General features: G+C 27.7%; 4 protein-coding genes across 4 annotated transcripts; 2 read left to right on the plus strand and 2 right to left on the minus strand.

Annotated features, from left to right (window-relative positions):
- Positions 1 to 967: 967 nt before the first annotated feature.
- Positions 968 to 2092, minus strand: GO595_004358 (uncharacterized protein; the record flags this gene model as incomplete). The annotated part of the gene is made up of 1 exon (XM_067917481.1): positions 968 to 2092. The coding sequence occupies one exon, from the start codon at positions 2090 to 2092 to the stop codon at positions 968 to 970; it is 1125 nt and encodes a 374-aa protein (XP_067775482.1).
- Positions 2093 to 11224: 9132 nt separating this feature from the next.
- On the plus strand, positions 11225 to 11590 carry GO595_004359 (ATP-binding protein; the record flags this gene model as incomplete). Its single annotated transcript, XM_067917482.1, has 1 exon — positions 11225 to 11590. One exon carries the CDS (start codon positions 11225 to 11227, stop codon positions 11588 to 11590), a length of 366 nt encoding a protein of 121 aa, XP_067775483.1.
- A 3833-nt stretch (positions 11591 to 15423) lies between these two features.
- GO595_004360 (small GTP-binding protein domain) lies at positions 15424 to 15972 on the minus strand (the record flags this gene model as incomplete). Its single annotated transcript, XM_067917483.1, has 1 exon — positions 15424 to 15972. One exon carries the CDS (start codon positions 15970 to 15972, stop codon positions 15424 to 15426), a length of 549 nt encoding a protein of 182 aa, XP_067775484.1.
- A 398-nt stretch (positions 15973 to 16370) lies between these two features.
- Positions 16371 to 17236, plus strand: GO595_004361 (IS3 family transposase; the record flags this gene model as incomplete). Its single annotated transcript, XM_067917484.1, has 2 exons — positions 16371 to 16497; positions 16557 to 17236. The coding sequence occupies 2 exons, from the start codon at positions 16371 to 16373 to the stop codon at positions 17234 to 17236; spliced, it is 807 nt and encodes a 268-aa protein (XP_067775485.1).
- Positions 17237 to 17874: the final 638 nt, after the last annotated feature.

The raw sequence follows: 17874 nt of genomic DNA on the forward strand, positions 1-17874 counted from the left end.
AGATTGACATTGTTAAGAAGACATTAAAAACAATTTTTTGGACAACTTTTGGATTATTAAAACTTGAAAATAATTCCGAATGCTTCTTAATGTCAGTTTCTAATGTTTGTACTAAGCTTTGGAAATAAGGATTATTAATCCATTGTTTTTTGGTTGTAGTTCTCCATTGATTTTTGACAACTTTGTAAATGTGTCTTCTTTGATCATCTTTTTGTTGTCGTTCTTCATTGGTGAATGTTGGGTATTTCGAATATAAAAGCATTCGTAATACTTTCTCCATACATTGTGGATCAATTTCAGCATTAAAAAAATTGTGCAAAAAACCTTTAGAGTCTGTCACTTTTCCTGTTGTATCGAAAAGTGACAAAAATGATTCGTTGGAAAAAAACGGTGGATCTGAAATAGGCGATTCGAAAAGAATTCCATATTTTTGGAGATCATTGAGCGTAATGTTATCTTTCCTTGGAATTTTAGGAAGAATTGGTATTAAAAATGTAGATGTTTCTTCATTTATTGGTTTGATTAAAAATACATATGTATTTGAACTTGAATGTTCTAATTGGATTTTATGGCTGATATAATCTAAAAACAATGAAAGATCATTTTCATTTTTAAATATGATGGTTATTTTGAAATTTACAGATGCTAGTGATATTTCTAATGAATTATTAGGGTCAATTTCAAGCTTTAAAAAATCGCTTAATTGATAAATTTTCTCTGGTATATGAGCCACTCTTTTTTGTTCTTGATTTCCAATCATAACAGTTTGGTCTGGGAAAAATGAAATAATTACATTACCATCATTACGTTGTACCTTAATGTTACCAGTCTTTTCTTCTGGTGAGCCATCAAATAATGTAATTGGTATTGTTGGATCCAAAAGAGTCATCACAACTACCTTAACGTCCGAAAAGTGCCATAAAAGAAAAAAAAAAATTAAAATTTTTAATACAAAAAAACTTTTTTCTTATGATTCTTGTGCAATTTTTTCAGGTAAATTACCTTCAACCGGTGGAAGGTATTCTATTTTTGCCGGTATTTCATCACTGCTAACAAGTTTTAACACGTTTTTATTCGGTGCTGGACACATCACAGAGTTTCTGTTTATTAACTCTTTCCATCGATTGTATTGATGTATTAACACTGGCGCCTTTTGCGAATTATTACCATATATTACACCAGTAGTCCAATTACATTTCGCCTTTTTACAGCAGAAATGCATTGTCAAATATGGAGAATTGCAATCCATCGATAATATTTCGATTCCGTTTTTCTCGAATTCGCCCGTGTAAAGTAAATAGTTATGATGCGCTTGATCGTATGAATGACCAAAGCATTGATTCCAGACCGGCGTGTTAATTAATAAATCAATATATTTTAAAAATGTTTTAGCACCGCCTGCTGTGACACCGCTACATGATACGGGCGAACGAGCATATTGATTAAAGAATTGGATCCCATAGCAAGTGGTGATCCAAGATCCTGTCCATCGTGAATGGTATAAGTCGGTTGGCTCAAAGGTGAAATATAACTTGTCATTAGGTATTATATCTAAAAATGGATCTGATTGAAATATTACATCGAATGTATCAGTATGTAAAACTCGATCAACTTCATCAATATGACGTTCAAGCCATTGTTTGTAAAAATAATAGCGTGAAAGCTTGGGCGCGTCATGAAGAACTTGACTGGTATAATTGACATAAACTGGTTCGATATCACATGAAGAGAAAAATCGTAACCAATCATCAGAAGCTGCCGTAGAACTATCTAAAAATAAAATAACACGAGCTCTGCTTCCTGTTGTACGAAGAGTTCGAAGAAAATATTCTACACGTTTAAAACCAGTAAGAGCTGCTGCTAAAACAACATCACGGCGGGTAGATGTAGGTGGGTATAATGGTGTAAAATTACAGATAGGACATCTCGTGGATGATTTAATAACTTCATTTTCATTTGTTTCTAGTGATGAAAATGTAGGGATCAGAACATCACTAGAATAGCCAAAGTGTTGAATAATCGAAATTATAAATAATGTAATGCATAAAATAATTAATATAACTGGAAATGTTTTCCTTGCCTTTGGCTTCATTTATTTGTAATTTTTCGTTAACTTTTGAAATTATTAACGTTCGTGCAAAAAATGCGCAATATTTAACGGTCAATAGATCCATGAATTGTTTATCTCTTTATGTTTCAGAAGTTCTTGTTATTCTTTCAAGCTGTATTTTTGTAGTAATGGCAATTTTGACAGGCGTTATTAGTGTGACATCAATGACTACAATTAGAAACAATTCAGATCAAAATGAATATAACTTAATTACTTATCCTCTCTCTAAATTTATTGTAAACGAAAATTTTGATACCTTGTTTATGTCATGTGAAAACAAAAAACAAGAAGTATTATACCCAATTTATTCATTAATCTATTCATCATTCCGTAATGAAATGATTACTCAAAATCATATTAAAAGCACTGACTTTACTTTGTTGTTGGATCCCAGTGAAAAACTTGAAAAGTATTTTAATCAAATTGAATATGATAACATAACTTCATTTTCTAATGTATATTATGACTTCTTTTCCTCAATTAAAGGCAAAGATGAAATCTTTTCTTGTGATGAAAACAAATTTATTTTTAAAGATATTAATTTTCTTAATGATATTGATAGAATTAAAAGATATATTTCGAAATATCAAAGTCCCATTTTATTAACCATTCCAAAATATCTTAAGTCTGTTGAGAACAATGGAATTATTCAAACGATGGATTTTAATTATAATGAATCACAAGGATTTTTAATATATGGATGGAACGATGATTTTATCACAAAAGCAAATCACTTGTTAGGTTATGAAGATACGTATGTTGGTGGTTTTATTATTAGGCAACATCAATCACTACAAACAGGACATTCAATATCTTATTTAAATGGGGACATTGACATGTTCCAAGAAAAAAGCATATGCTCAAATCCAAAAAACCCATATTCTTTCCCACTAATAAGAAATGAAAGTAAAATTGACATCGAGGCAAAACTGACATGCATCAATAGCACTTTTTGTAACAAAAAAGCAAGTTATTACCTTCTATCGTCCGAAACCGATGAGGAGAAGCCGTTTATTCGGGCGAACGAAGAAAACAACACAATTACTGTAAAGGTTCTTGTAATGCAAAACAATAATATCTCTGTTGAAGAAATTGAATTGGATTCATTTGGAAGCTTAGGTAATTATTTTGAGGTATATTTTAAAAATTATGACCATTGCCAATTTTGGTTTCTACCTTATGCTATATTCAAAGAATTGGCAACATGCTACCAATGCTTCACTCAAAGTCTTCTTGCTGTTGGTACAGATTTGACATGGGAAATTAAAAATACATTATATGTATTTGCAACCATTAGCCATAGACCTAAGCCTATATTTGACCAAACGTAGTCATTACAGATACCCATGGCTCATAGCTTCTTTGTTTTTTCATTGTGCATAATAATCAAATACGAAATTTGCAAAAACAAAAAACTGAGGTATTTACTTTGGATGGCCTTCACATATGTTGACCATGCAAGGCTCTCAATTTAAGTTTTGGAATGAATTTTTCAAAATCAAATTACTTAATATTCGATATATTTAATATATGCTAATTTTATCAAATGTTCAAAGCAAATTTAGTTTCGGAACTTAATCAAAAATATATTCGCAAATGTGTTCTAATATAATTTTTACTTAAAAATTTATGTAAACGGTTTTGGCGGTTATTTCATTTTTTTTGAAATTTAAGAGATTAGAAATTGATAAGGGAATTCGACAGGTATTGGAGGATTGTCTTGAGGCCTTGCTTGCTGATTTTGAATTTGTTGCATATAAATATCAAATTGTTTTGTATCGTGAATTAGTTTTGCCTGTTGATCTTGGGACTCTATCAATTCTTTGACTTTCTCTTGAGTATCTTGTAAAATTTGTGTCTTTTTTTCTTGTATTGATGATTCATTAGAATCACTTACAAAATGTATTGGCAAATTTTGTTCATGTGCAATTTGAGTTGTGGCCATTTTGAATGGGGAGATTCTGTTTTCATCTGCATTTTGACAAATTTCACTAATTATTTTTTCTTGAAATGACTTTAAAATTTTGTGGTGTTCTTTTCTGGAATTAACAAGAAAATTTCTCTTTTGATTATGATACTCAAGGTCTGCCGCGGCGTCTTTTTGTAAATATGGATATGAAGCTGGAAATGAAGGAAATGGTTTCAAATGATCAACATGAGGAAATTGTGTTACTGTTTCTATATCTTTTTTGAAATCAATAAAGTGCGGGTCGCAAAATAGTAATTCCAAGTTTTCATCAATTTTATTTGCACATTTCATTGGTGCTTCATCTACATCTATTTTATAATTTAAAAACGATGCCTTAATTTCGTCAATTACTTCACGTACTCTTTTGGATGCTTTTTTATTTACAAACACCAATTGGATATCATTATCATCAAACCCTTTTTCCATTTCCAAAAATTTTTGCATTGAATAATTTATTTGAAAAGTTATATCAACAAAAATTACAAAGTTTATTCAAAAGTGAATTATTTGTGAAAGATCTTTTTAATAATCTTTTTTATATTGTACGACATTAACGACCATAAGGAAGAGCAGTAACAATTTCTTGTGAGTTTAAAAATGAAGAATTGCAATTAAAAATTAAAATTACAAACAAACAAATTTTTATTTTACAAATATTTAAACAACTGTTCCTTGAAAACATCAAACAACAAAAAATACGTTGACGTTTCATTATGTAGCCACAAACTATTTTGCATATTATTTAAAATTTTGAATTTCTTTAATGCCTTATTTGAAAACATTATTGATTTTGGGTTTGTCAAATAAGCGTTTTTTATCATTGTCTTTATTGCTTTACCATTTATACTTAAATAAGGCTCATTTTTAGTTTCGACAATTAATTCAATTTCTTTAAAATAATCAATATAAGCCGAAACAATACAACTTTCCAAATCTCTATCAGTGATTAATTTATAAATTAATATTAAAGCATCATAATGGAAGTCCTTTTTTGTGATAAAATATATCATTTTCCCGTCAAAACGAATTATTTCAATGCTGCTGAAATTGAATAGTTTACCGCAAAGTGTATGGAAAAACCGTTTAAACTGTTTTGAATCGGTTTTTATAATTATAATACAACAATTTAAATAAGTAAAAATATTTTGGAAATCTTTTTTAAACTTTAAAGCAAAATTCTTTGGCATATAACTCACTAAGTTTAACTTACTATCAATTTTAGGTGCATTTTCGATTTTAGGAATTAACGTGATATAATTTAATTCTAAATTATTTTTAGAATTTGATTGGAAATTTTGTTTTTTATAATAAAATTCTTTATGTAATGCATCAAATTGATATGAAACAACTTCGAAATTATCATCGGAATAAACAATTTGAAAAATGTTAAAAAACTTTTTACCAATTAAATCAAAATAATCAGCGTTAATTAATTTCTTACAATTTTTAGATATTGAATAAATTTTATCATTCTTTTTAAGAGTTTTAATTACCAAAATATTTGATGGCAGTTTTGACTTTTTGTGTAATTTATTTCTATCGACTTTTTGAGTGTATTTCTGGTAATGAAAAAGTGAATTTATTCCGATATAAAAATTATAAGCGAAAAATATACCTAAAAAGAAAATTAAAATATTTTCGATTATAATACATAGATAATATGTTGGTAAAATATTAAAATTCATTGATAATATTTCATTAATTGATGGCAAATAAAACTTTATAAAAGAATCATATGAAAACTTAAATAAAACAAATAAAATTTCGGAAATCGAATTTTGATAATTTTCGTTCATTAAATCATTGATAACATCGAATGGTGTTAAACAATGATTAGGTCTAAGTGTCAAACAAATTTCAGTGAAAAATAATGACGAAATACTTGATGAAACATTTTGATAAGTTTCAATTGTTTCATTATATATTTCGTAAGGAATTTCATTGTTTATTAATTGATTTAAAACATTTTGTATTAATATTAATGTTATTTCAGTATGATTCTTTATAATTACATTCTCATAATTCTCAAATTTGTTAATACTTAAATTATTAAGATTTAACATGAAAAATATCAAATTAATTATTAATAAAAAAAATGGTATAATAATAAAAAATATAAATAATAAAAATCCTTCGAATTTTTGATTATAAATTGTTTTCTTAAATTGTTTCTCGGCTATACTTGATTCACCTAGAATTATATCAGTATTTAATGATTCATAAGAAGAATGATTTGATGTCACTTTTTTGTAAAATATAGAATCCCAAATACTTTTTTGTGGATTATTTAAAAATTCTTGAATTCTTTTAACAGAAGAATTTTCATCAATTATTCTTTGTTTATATATATGAATTGTAATTAAGTTTATGAATAAGTATATAAAATACAAAAGGAAATATATGAAAAATATCAATAAAATTAATAAAAATGGATTTCTTAAAGATTTTTCTTTAAATAACATTTTTAAATTATTAATAATTTCATTAAAAGGTTTATAAAAATTGTTCAATTTCTTTGATAAATTCGAAATAGTTTGATTTGAATCGTTATGAATATTTTGTAACATATAATATAAAGAATCACAAATATTATTATTGTTAATTTTAAAAGCCTCAAAAAAATGATCATATAAATAATTTAACATATTATTCGATAAATTTAAAAATGAAGAATCATTATAAAAGTTATTAATTAAAATCGGAAAATTATTATAATAATCATTACAAAATGCATCGTTATTAAAACTTTCATTATTTAACACAAAAGTAGCAGAAATATTCGAAATTATTAATGAATAATAATCAGGAAATAATTTTATATCATTTTTTAAATGATCTTGGTAATATAAAATTTCATTTTCATATTTATTTATATAATTTATATATATAAAAATTAAAATTAATGGAATTAAATATGAAAAAATAGTAAAAAGTGGAAAAATTTTATTTGAATTTATAATTTTCAAATTCAAATTTTTCTTTTCTTTTTTCTTTTCTTTATAATTTATAATATTTTCATTAAAATTCTTGTTCCCATTTTTTACATAATTTATAATGCCTGGATGTATTAAATTATTATAAAAATATAATGAATCAGGTATTAGTTTCGGGTTTTCCTCAATAAATTTTATTTTCTTTTCTAAGTTCTTAGAAGAAATATAATTCCCTAAATTCAAAAACAAAAAATTCGAATAAAATTGTAATACAGTTATATCGAAAGGAAAATATTTTAAAAGATATTTCAACTCAAAATATAAATTCATGTTTGTAATACTACAAGAAATTGCTTCGATAAAAGATTTAAAATATTTTTTATTCTTTCGTGAATCCCAATATAAATAAAAATGGATATTATAATGTGATAAAAGGATCTCATATTTCGAAAAATATATTTCTTTATATTCGGTTGTATACATTTTAATAACATTAAGTAAATTTAATATCACAAAATGATTAAATAATGATTTCTTAGATTTCATTGATAATAAAATTAAAGTTTTTTTCATGTCATGTCTAAATTGTGGATAAATCAATAAAATTCGAATTAACTCAATTAAATTACTCGATTTTAATGGATGATGAATTAAAAAATAATGGAAAATGTTCGGTCGTATAGCTTTTCGACTTGCGATTCTAATTAAAGATGTAAAACTTCCACTACAACTTATTGGATTATTCGAAAACAATCCTAAAGCTGAGTTAATTTTACGATTATAATAAATGTTTATTAATAGTATGAAAACAATATGTAAAAAAATTAAAAAAATAAAAGTTATGGAGATATTACGAATGAAAATCTGGAAAATCAACACAAAGGGCATACAAAAGATTGGACATAATTCAATATATTGTCCAATTAAACTAATATGCACAAATGATGTTATTCGTTTATAACATAAAAAAAGTATAAAAACAAAAATTATTATCATTATTACGTTTTGTATTATTATTTGGTTAATTGTTTTAAAGAAAAATAATAAAATTGTTAATATCACTTGAGTTATCGATAAATGTAAAAATGTTTTACCATCATAGACATCTAAAAGTGTATTATATTTGATGTCAATTGGATTTATGAATAAATTATTTAAAAACTGAAAATAAATTATGAAAAAGATATTAACTAATTGAAATATTAAACTGATTAATAAGTAATAATTATAGCCACTTTGAATCATAATGGCCATCATAATACTTAAGCGATAAACTGTTGGAAATAATATTATCGGATAAAGAAATTGAAAAATGATTCGATGTATGTATAAAAATAAATATGGTATTTGGATATACTTTCGTGTCAAGTTGGATATAACCTCAATGGAAATTAATAAGATAACATTAAATAGAAAAAATAATACGGACTGTGTAAGATGATCCATTTCTTGATCTTCATTAAAAACAAATGAATGAAAACAAAGAAAGCATTGTAAATACCGAATTAATGAGGGCACTTCTACATTGTATAAGTCATTAGGAATTTTGATTGATGGCATTAACGTAAATTGAAAAAAAATAAATAATGATGATATCCATTGTAATATGGGAGGAAAAAATGATTTGCAGCGAACCAGCATGTAAAATGGATTATATCTGTTGAAAAATGTTATTTTTAAATTTTTAGACTTAGGTGAAAAATTTGAAATATTGAACTCTGTTTCTGGTGTGGCTTGCCATAATAAATATCCCGTGTCTATCTCGAAAGATGATTCAGAGTTGTATAAAAGCTCTGAATCCTTTGGTTCCATTGAGGCTTTTTTGATAACAGTTCATAAAATTGATTAAGTTTGTTCGATTAAAAAATTCCCAAAAGTGATTTGAATACTAAAACCGTTCGATTGGGTGGACAAAAATCGGAAACACACAAACCCCCTGAAAAATTGAATGAGACGTTGGGTTGTAAAGCCATCATGAATTGTATTTTTCGTGCCAAAACATCTTTACTTTGGAATTTATTACATAGAAAATATTGAACACAACATTATTATGTATGGGTGCGTTTCGTGCATTGCGCACAGAATGTATTTTAAATGTAGCTACATTGATATCATTATGAAACAAGATAGAAGAGTTTATTATAAAACATTTCATTTTCAGTTCGAAAAAGAATTTGTGTATGTATCAATTATTTCTGTCGACAATTCGCCTTGCTCCATAACAACATATCTAACTTCAAAGCCATAAAATAATTCAATGATTTATTTGACTTTTTAATCAGTTTACTACCCAAAAATCCATTAAACTATTGAATTTCTGTCAAAAGCAGCAAGTACAACTTTCTAGGAAAATAAACGTCCTATACTTTTTGTGTTCTTTTAAAATTAACTGATGCTGAAACAACAGTATTAAAGCACATATAAATGAATTGGGAGCACTCCAATTTATTTGGAAAACAATTTCCTCCCTAAATAAAAAGAATTTTACTTAGGCAGTTCTTTCAATAAAAATGATATATCATACTTTTTTGAGTACATAAGATTATTAGATCTAAAAAAATAGAAACTCTTTCTAGTGAAAAAAAGAAAAAATTGTTTTTTTTTATTGATTCTTTAAATTATTAAGTGGAATTTATACATCAAAGATAAGCAATTTTTAGCAATATTTAGGTATTAAAAATATATTTTTATTATTCCAAACAAAAGTAAATTAGTTTACCTCTCTTTCATACAGAAGTACGTATGCAGTTGCGGTTGGTTCACTTGGCAAAAATCCGTTTCCAAAGAATTTATGATATTCTTCATGATTTAAAGGCCGCATATTTTCATCGTCTGCGTAAACCCATCTGAAGTTAACTGCATAAAAGCAAACGTAGTGACCCGTATACATCGTATGTCCAATGTGAACAATAATCGATTTCAAATTGTACTTAGTTCCCGAAATTGTTATAGTAAAAAGTGGGCGCAAATTCATTTGTTTTCTTAATGTTCCACTTGAAAAAACAGGAGATTGAATCAAAAGAATTTGTGGAAATTTCAAAATTTTGCGTTGAATAATAATGTTCCTGTAGTGCTCTTGAATGTCTTCACCACGTTTCCATTTTTCTAAACCTAATTCTATGTCACTTGCGAATATTGAAAGATATGTGAATTTTTCTGATTCAAAAGAAAAAGGAAAATTGGGGAGTGCACAGAAAGCAGTTTCGTACGTACCAGTAAACAAGGAGCTAAAAAGAGGAAGGCAATCATCTTTGTGAATAATTTCATTAATTTTTAAAATATCTTGATCAAATGAGTTTAAAATGAATAGAATGAATTCGTGTGAATCTGACTGTTCACCCCTACGAAAAGGCGAGTCGTCTGTAAAAATAGAATCTAGAAAATACGTTGGTTCATAAAGTACTTCATTTTGTGGTGCATTTTGCGAATCAATATAGATTTTTACAAATAAATAAAGTCTTGTTTTCTCTGTTAAGCTTTGAAGTTGTGGATATTTTTTTTGTATATTGTCATATTGGAAACAAAAGTAATTTATTGTATCAATTGCAAAAAAACTTTGTAAAACTGCATTAATAAAACATGTAGATCCCATGTTCCTAAGTTGAATGAATGTGTACTCTTGTGGTAATTCTGGGCCCATGTTTGAATGAATCATTTTTATAAAAATGTCTGTTACATTGCCAAATTTGGCAAATTTTTGAAAGAACATGCTCAGATCGATTTTTCCTATAATTTCTAATTATTTTAAGAAATTATAATATACATAAATAGTTATATTTTTTAATAGCATATATTAGTTAATAAATTAATTTTTTAAAAAGGTATTTCTGTTTTATTTTCGAAAAAAAATCAGTATATTTCAATCGTATCCACATAAAGTATTTAAATAAAAATACTTTTTCAAGATTTTTAACAGTCCACTCTATTGTCTGGTTCATGACAGTTATTGATTAATTCAAGCTTGTGTCCAAAACAAGACCGGTCTTTTTTTATATTACCATTGTGGCCATTTTCGAGTGCTTGTTTGAGTAAGAAGGAAGTAAAGATGGTTCGAAATCATTAACAATTGATCGAATTCTTCAAAGAGGATAACTCATAAGTTGCTTGCTGCTGCCTGTTAAAGAAGATGGATGAGGAGTTCTTCTGGGAGTTTTCCATTCATTGACGATGGTGTGAGATTATTAATAATCTCACATAAAATTGCATCAACTAATGAACATTGATTGTGCTATGCTTGTTTCCACGCCTCAAACAATGTCAACAAATGATTTAAGAAAATCAATTGATTTGTACAAACGATATAAAATCCCAATTCTCGGCTGCGTTAAGAACTTCTCTGGTTTTCAGTGTGGTTTTTGCAAAACAAAAACAGAAATTTTCAAATCTCCAGAATTCGATAACATATTAAAATCCCAAAATATCCCACTTCTTGCATCAATTCCAATCGATCAAACGATATCGCTGCCAGGTGATGAGGGTTATCCAATTGTTGTACGTGAACCTGACCATGAAATATCCAAAAAGTTTTATCTCATTGCGGATGAAATCGAGAAAAAGTTTCCAAAGAAAGGAACATAATTCCCTTTTAGTTTGCTTCGGTATACAGAATAAATTATTAAAGAAATTTTATATTATTCTAATTAAATAAAATATAAAAATCATTTTTCTCAGTATATATCAAAAATTATCCTCAAAGCCAAATTCTTGAAGGCATAACAATAAAAAATCAATTTTAAATAATATTTGTTACAAGTCGAAATCTTGCAGAGCTAAAAGATTCTCATATTTCCAGAAAATATCATCATGTACGTAACATAATAAGGAAAGTTAGCAATTCAAATTTATTTGATTTGAATAAATTTAACCATGAAATTTTTCTTAAAAAAAAAAATATTTGGTGTGTAAAAAAGTGCATCTATCCCTATAATAATCATAAAATTTATATAATTTTGATGATGCAAGATGTGATAATAGTAAATTATATACTGTCACTGCATTTTAGGTTGGAGCTCTTTAAGGGTAATTTTCATTCAAAATTCAATCAAACCATTCCAACCTAAAGTAAAGTTACTGTATCATTCGAATAACAATCGTGACATTTGCTGACTTCGATTATATCTAAACACTTTTGAAAAAAAAAGATTATTAAAGACAGCCCTTAAGAAAAATTGGTAAAAAGTTACAAATTTTTTCCCCTATTCTAAAAGTAATTTAACAATTTCATTGTGACCTCTCTTATTTGCAGATGTAATTGCTGTATAAAATAATTTAAATATTTCCCAAATATTATTTTGAAATATAAAATTGTTAAAATAAAAATTATCTTTAGCATTAATATCAATTCCTTTTTGTTCAAGAAGTAATTTAACTATTTCTATATGACCATATAAAGATGCCCAAACAAGTGCTGTATTTCAGATTCCAATCTAAATGGGGTTATCCAATCCAAATGGGTTTAACCGTTTTCATGAAAAAGTGGTGGAAACTCAAAATAAAATAAAAATATCTTCATTAATAAGCAATATTTTTTAAAAGTTATAACTTAAAAGTTATGAATATATTCATTATGCAAATAGATATATAATTTTATATTAAAATATTATCTATAAAATTTAAAGAGAGAATCAAAAAATTAGAAAAATTGTTTATTTATGAATCCAAACTCTTTCCTTCTTGCTCCAGGGAAATTGCTTTGAAATTCTTCCTCTGATATTAAGTTAAGTCCCTCTATCTTTTCCTTAATTTGATTTTCGTTTATCATGATTTTATAGGGATTAGTATGCTTTAAAACGCCAAAAGTGACTAAATCAATCATTTGGAAAATATGGGAGGCATGTAGCGGGAACGTGATCATTTTAATTTTGTTCAGATCCAATATTGTTTTCACCTTATCTGATAGATGCGAACTACATCCATCAAGAAATAAAATTGCCTCTTCATTCTGTAAATTTAAGGAATTTCTTGTGTCATTCACAAAAGTGACAAAAAAATGTTCAATCCATTCCTCAAAGATTAACGAATTAATATACCCAGATTCTGAATACCTCAGAATAACGTCGGTTCCTTCCCTTAAACCTTTTGCATATAATTCATTGACTACTGTTTTCCTTGAATGGATCAAAACAGGTGTTAATACATCACCTGCAGCTGAAATGCATCCTAACATTGTTTGCAATTTTGTAGATCTTTTAACTTTGTGAGTAATACGTACGTCTTCACCATGACATGGCACAATGACATTTCGTATTTTTTTGTCTATCCATTCAGATGAACCCGTTTCATCATCATTAAATACTATTTCGGCGAATTTTCCATTCACTTCATTTTTTAAGATGTATAGATAATAATAACAATGTTCTTTTGTTATTCATAAACGCTTATCTTATTGGGGGTATGAAACAGCCCTCTGAATTCGATTATAATGTCGCTTTATAAATTTTTGAAGCCACCCATCTGTTAATTCTATTTTGAGTTGTTTCAAACAAAAATCTAGAATTTCTTTTGAAGAGAGAGGCATGTGGTCATTGCACTTAGCACAAATATGCTGAATTACTGTTTCTTCTTGTTCATCAGTTAATTTTTTCTTATTACCTATTGGATTTCTATGTTTACTAAATTTCTTTAGTGCTTTTGTAATAATCTGAGGCTTTAAATTACAAATGTCACCTAGCTTTATACATGTCACAGGCCTAAGATCATCTAGCTCGATTGTCATCTTCAAATATCCAATTTGCTGGTAACGCATTTTATAATTGAATCCTGCGAGTACTCTGATATTATGTCTTGATGTTGTTGGAGAATAAAATTTGAGTAATCCTTTCATTAAATCTCCAGTGGGAATTGGTTTTGATAACTCTTTTATGGATTTAGATGAGTTTGATTTCATTAAAAAATGGCGGGGAAAAAACGGTTAAACCCATTTGGATTGGATAACCTCATTTAGATTGGAATCTGTAGATAATTTAAAGAATTTCCAAATATTATTTTGAAATACAAAATTATTAAAATAAATTTCAAATAAGTCAAATAAATATCTTTAGCATAATATCAATTCCTTTTTGCTTTAAAATGTATGTAACAAGTTCAATATTTCCTGATTATGAAGCAAAAACTAAAATATTTTCTGGAAGTTGATTATTTTTATGGAAATATTTTACAAGAAAAATTTTTCCAATTTTTGCTGCTTCATTAATGATATTTTCATAATTTTCATTCCTTCTTTTTCTAAATTTGTAAAAATTTCATTATTAAAATATGAAATACATTTTTCTCTTAATTCGTCTAATTGACTAATATCTTCAAATTTATTATCATAAAGATATTTAAAGATATCATTTTGATGAAACATAATTGCAGTTTTATATGCACCTTCAAATGATGAATGATTTTGTTCACATAAATAAATGATTTCTTTATTTCCACTTGTAACTGGATATTTACCTGTATCAATTTTATTTGCATTGTTCATAAGTAAATATTTAAAACATTTTATTGCAGAAAAAATTACTGCGTAATCAATTAATGTAATATTTTCTGTATTAATAAATGAACATCTTTCATAAAGTGATGGTTCAATTATTTGGTTAAAATCAAAATTTGTTTGTGATGATATTTCTTGAAGTTTTTCGATTTCATCATTTCGAATTATTTTTGCAATTTCATTCGGATTATGTCCTTCTTCAATTAATTGCTTATGAAGTGCAAAATCATTTTGTGAAAGTTCTTCATAAGCAATATTTTCTTGATCAAATGAATATTTATATTCATCTGATTTATCTTGATTAACATGAACAAAAAATGGTTCACATATATTTTGAATGATTTTTGATTCAAGTAAATTATACTTAATCATGTAATTAAGTAAATATAATTTTTCATTTGTGTTTTTTTTAAGTAGAAATTGAGAAAATAAATTTATTATTTTTGAGTTGATTTTATTATTTTCTTCATATTTTTCAATTTCTTGTAATAATCTCAAATATATATCAAAATTATTATTACTAATCAGAAGAGATGTATATATCATTCGGATTATAATCTTTTTTTCAGAATGATATCATAAGATATTGGATATTTTTTACAAAATATGCTGATAATAAAATTTGATGATTGAGCAAAATTATCTATATTTAAACCAAAGATTATGTTTTTGAGCGCTGAAAGTGTTTCCCATTCGTTTTGAGATTTCTGACTTGTTGTTGCTGCTTGCTTTTGGTTCATCTTGAAATAATACAACACGGTCGAAGTGGAGCTCAAAAAGTGTCTCATTATAAACAATCAGTTCTTTGAAAAGAAAACAATAATAACAAATATCAAAAATTCCAACTAAAGTATAAAAAGCGCTTATTTTTTAGCTTTTACTTTATCATATTTTTATTAAGCAAATTCGCTATTTGGTAAAATGCACATTTTCAGCTTGTTGTACATACTTCTTTTGTATTCTTACTTTTTTGCTCTTTCTTTGGCTCTTTCTTTGGCTCTTTTTTCCATTTTTGATACACCATTTCAGCAACTGTACAAAAAGATTCTTTGATGTTTATGTTATTTAATGCTGATGTTTCAAAGAAAGGAACATTTAATCGTGCTGCAAGATCTCTTCCTTCGGTTTCACTTACAACACGTTTATTTGTAAGATCAGATTTGTTTCCACATATGGCTATTGGAATAGACTCGTTTTCTAAAGGGTTTTTGATGCTGATGATTTTTTTGTAACACATTTCAACAAGTTCGAAAGAATAACGGCTGTCAATACTATAAACAATGAGAAATCCTCTTGATGTCAATACCATGGAGCGAGTAAGAGCAATAAAATCATCATCATCATCAACCCAAAAAGATTTATAAACAGGTTCAAACACAACATCATTGCCTTCTAATTCAAAACGATAGTAAAAATCATCTCTCAATCCTGATGGATATGAATCCTCTGGAAATTCCTTTTCTACTAGCTGTATAGCCATTGATGCTTTACCTACGCCAGAGGCCCCTATTACACATAGATCAAAATTTAATTTTCCTGGGATCACTTGATTTGTAATAGACGATAGGAATTGAAAGGAGCATATGATATCATAACTTGTTGCAAGAGAAAAAGCGCCTGACTTCACTTTCTCCACTTTTTGAATGAACTCATAGAATTGTTTGTATGAGATGATTCAAAAAGTGGATTTTACAACGAGTAAAAGAAAATTTCATATGAGATTTATCAAAAAGTGAACTTTGTACTATATTTTTAATTCCCTTCACTTTTTGATGGAACTCATAGAATTGTTTGTATATGAGGATTCAAAAGTTCATTCCGTCACTTTCTTGTTGTTTATATGAGGGGGTGCCCCATTGTATCGTTTCCACTTTTTCAATGGTTTATTTTCCAATGAAGAAGAACTCAAGTAACGACGATCCGAGAAATGGCATCGATATCCAAGCATTCCGTCAATCAATTAATGACAATGGAGTCGAAGATACACGGAAAATATTCCATATCAGTCGAGAGAAGATCCATGCAATTTGCAAACTCGAGGGGGGATAGCAATTCCTAGCCGAGGGAGACCGTCAAAGGAAATCAAAGAAGAGGAAGTTAATTTTTGCCTCGACTACAAAGACAAATACCATGTTGGCTACCAACGAACTGCTGAGTCTGCTAAGCGACATAACATTGCAACTACTGAGTGGTCAGTTAGGAAGATATTTACTGAACAGAAACTGCTTTGTTACAAGAAACCTGAAAAGCTCCCCAAAAAACATCTCCGTCTTTTCGTTGCAAAATATGCTAATCAGTTATGGCATGCAGATATTCACTATGTTACCATTGAAGGAGAACAATTTTATCTCCTTGGATTCATTGATGATCGTTCTCGCTTCCTGATCTATTATGAAGTCCTATCAAGTAAGACTTCTGAAGCTTGTGCCACTGCGCTTATTAAAGCTCTAGGTTCTGTTGTACATCGACCTAAAATGCTGACTATTGATAATGGGGGAGAATTTACCGGCAATCCATTTCAATTTATACTCCAGCTTTATGGTATTGAAGATTACCGTACTCACCCCTATACTCCAGAGGAGAATGGTAAGATAGAACGTTTTTGGTTGACGATTGAACGTGCCAAAGGACCAAATGTTGCATGGAGCATTCCTAAGATTAATAGCATAATTCATGAATATAATTATTTTTGGACGCATCGAAGTTTGAGAAAAACTCACTCACCAATCCTTAACACCCTATGAAGCATGGCGCAGAATGGATAGGTATACAGGTCAAGCTGATGCTTGCATTTAAATGATTATTTTTATTATTTTTTATGTTTACTTATATTATATAAGCCTAGTACTGATATGAACAACGATTGCTTAATTTTCATGTGCTTAATCGAACTGGATGCATCCAGCTAGCTTGTGCTACTATATATTAATATATTGGTATTTTTTCTTCTATTATCAATATATGCCGATACCACTTTTTGAATAAAACATTCAAAAAGTGGTATCGGCATGTTTTGTAAACGATTCAATTTTTAAATTTCAATGCACACATATAATATATTCGCTTAGTATCATTAAAAAGTTGCGACTACAAGCAGGATTAATAGTCGTTCACAGGCACGGACGGGCCGATACCACTTTTTGAGGGAACTCAAAAAGTGGTATCGGCGATCATTTCGGGGCCCCCTGTCGTAAATGCAATTCAAAAAGTTCGTATGATATTTTTTTCTATTAACAAATAGAATTTATTCTATGAGATCATTCAAAAAGTGGAGAAAGTGAAGTCAGGCGCTTTTTCTCTTACCACAATCACAGAAAAACTACAATACCTACAATAAATATTGTTTTGACTTTTTCTTGAGTCTTGAAACCATTAGCTAAAG

The sequence above is a fragment of the Histomonas meleagridis genome (genome assembly GCF_020186115.1).
Source record: "Histomonas meleagridis strain 2922-C6/04-10x chromosome Unknown contig_26, whole genome shotgun sequence".
In the NCBI taxonomy this organism is placed as follows: domain Eukaryota; phylum Parabasalia; order Tritrichomonadida; family Dientamoebidae; genus Histomonas; species Histomonas meleagridis.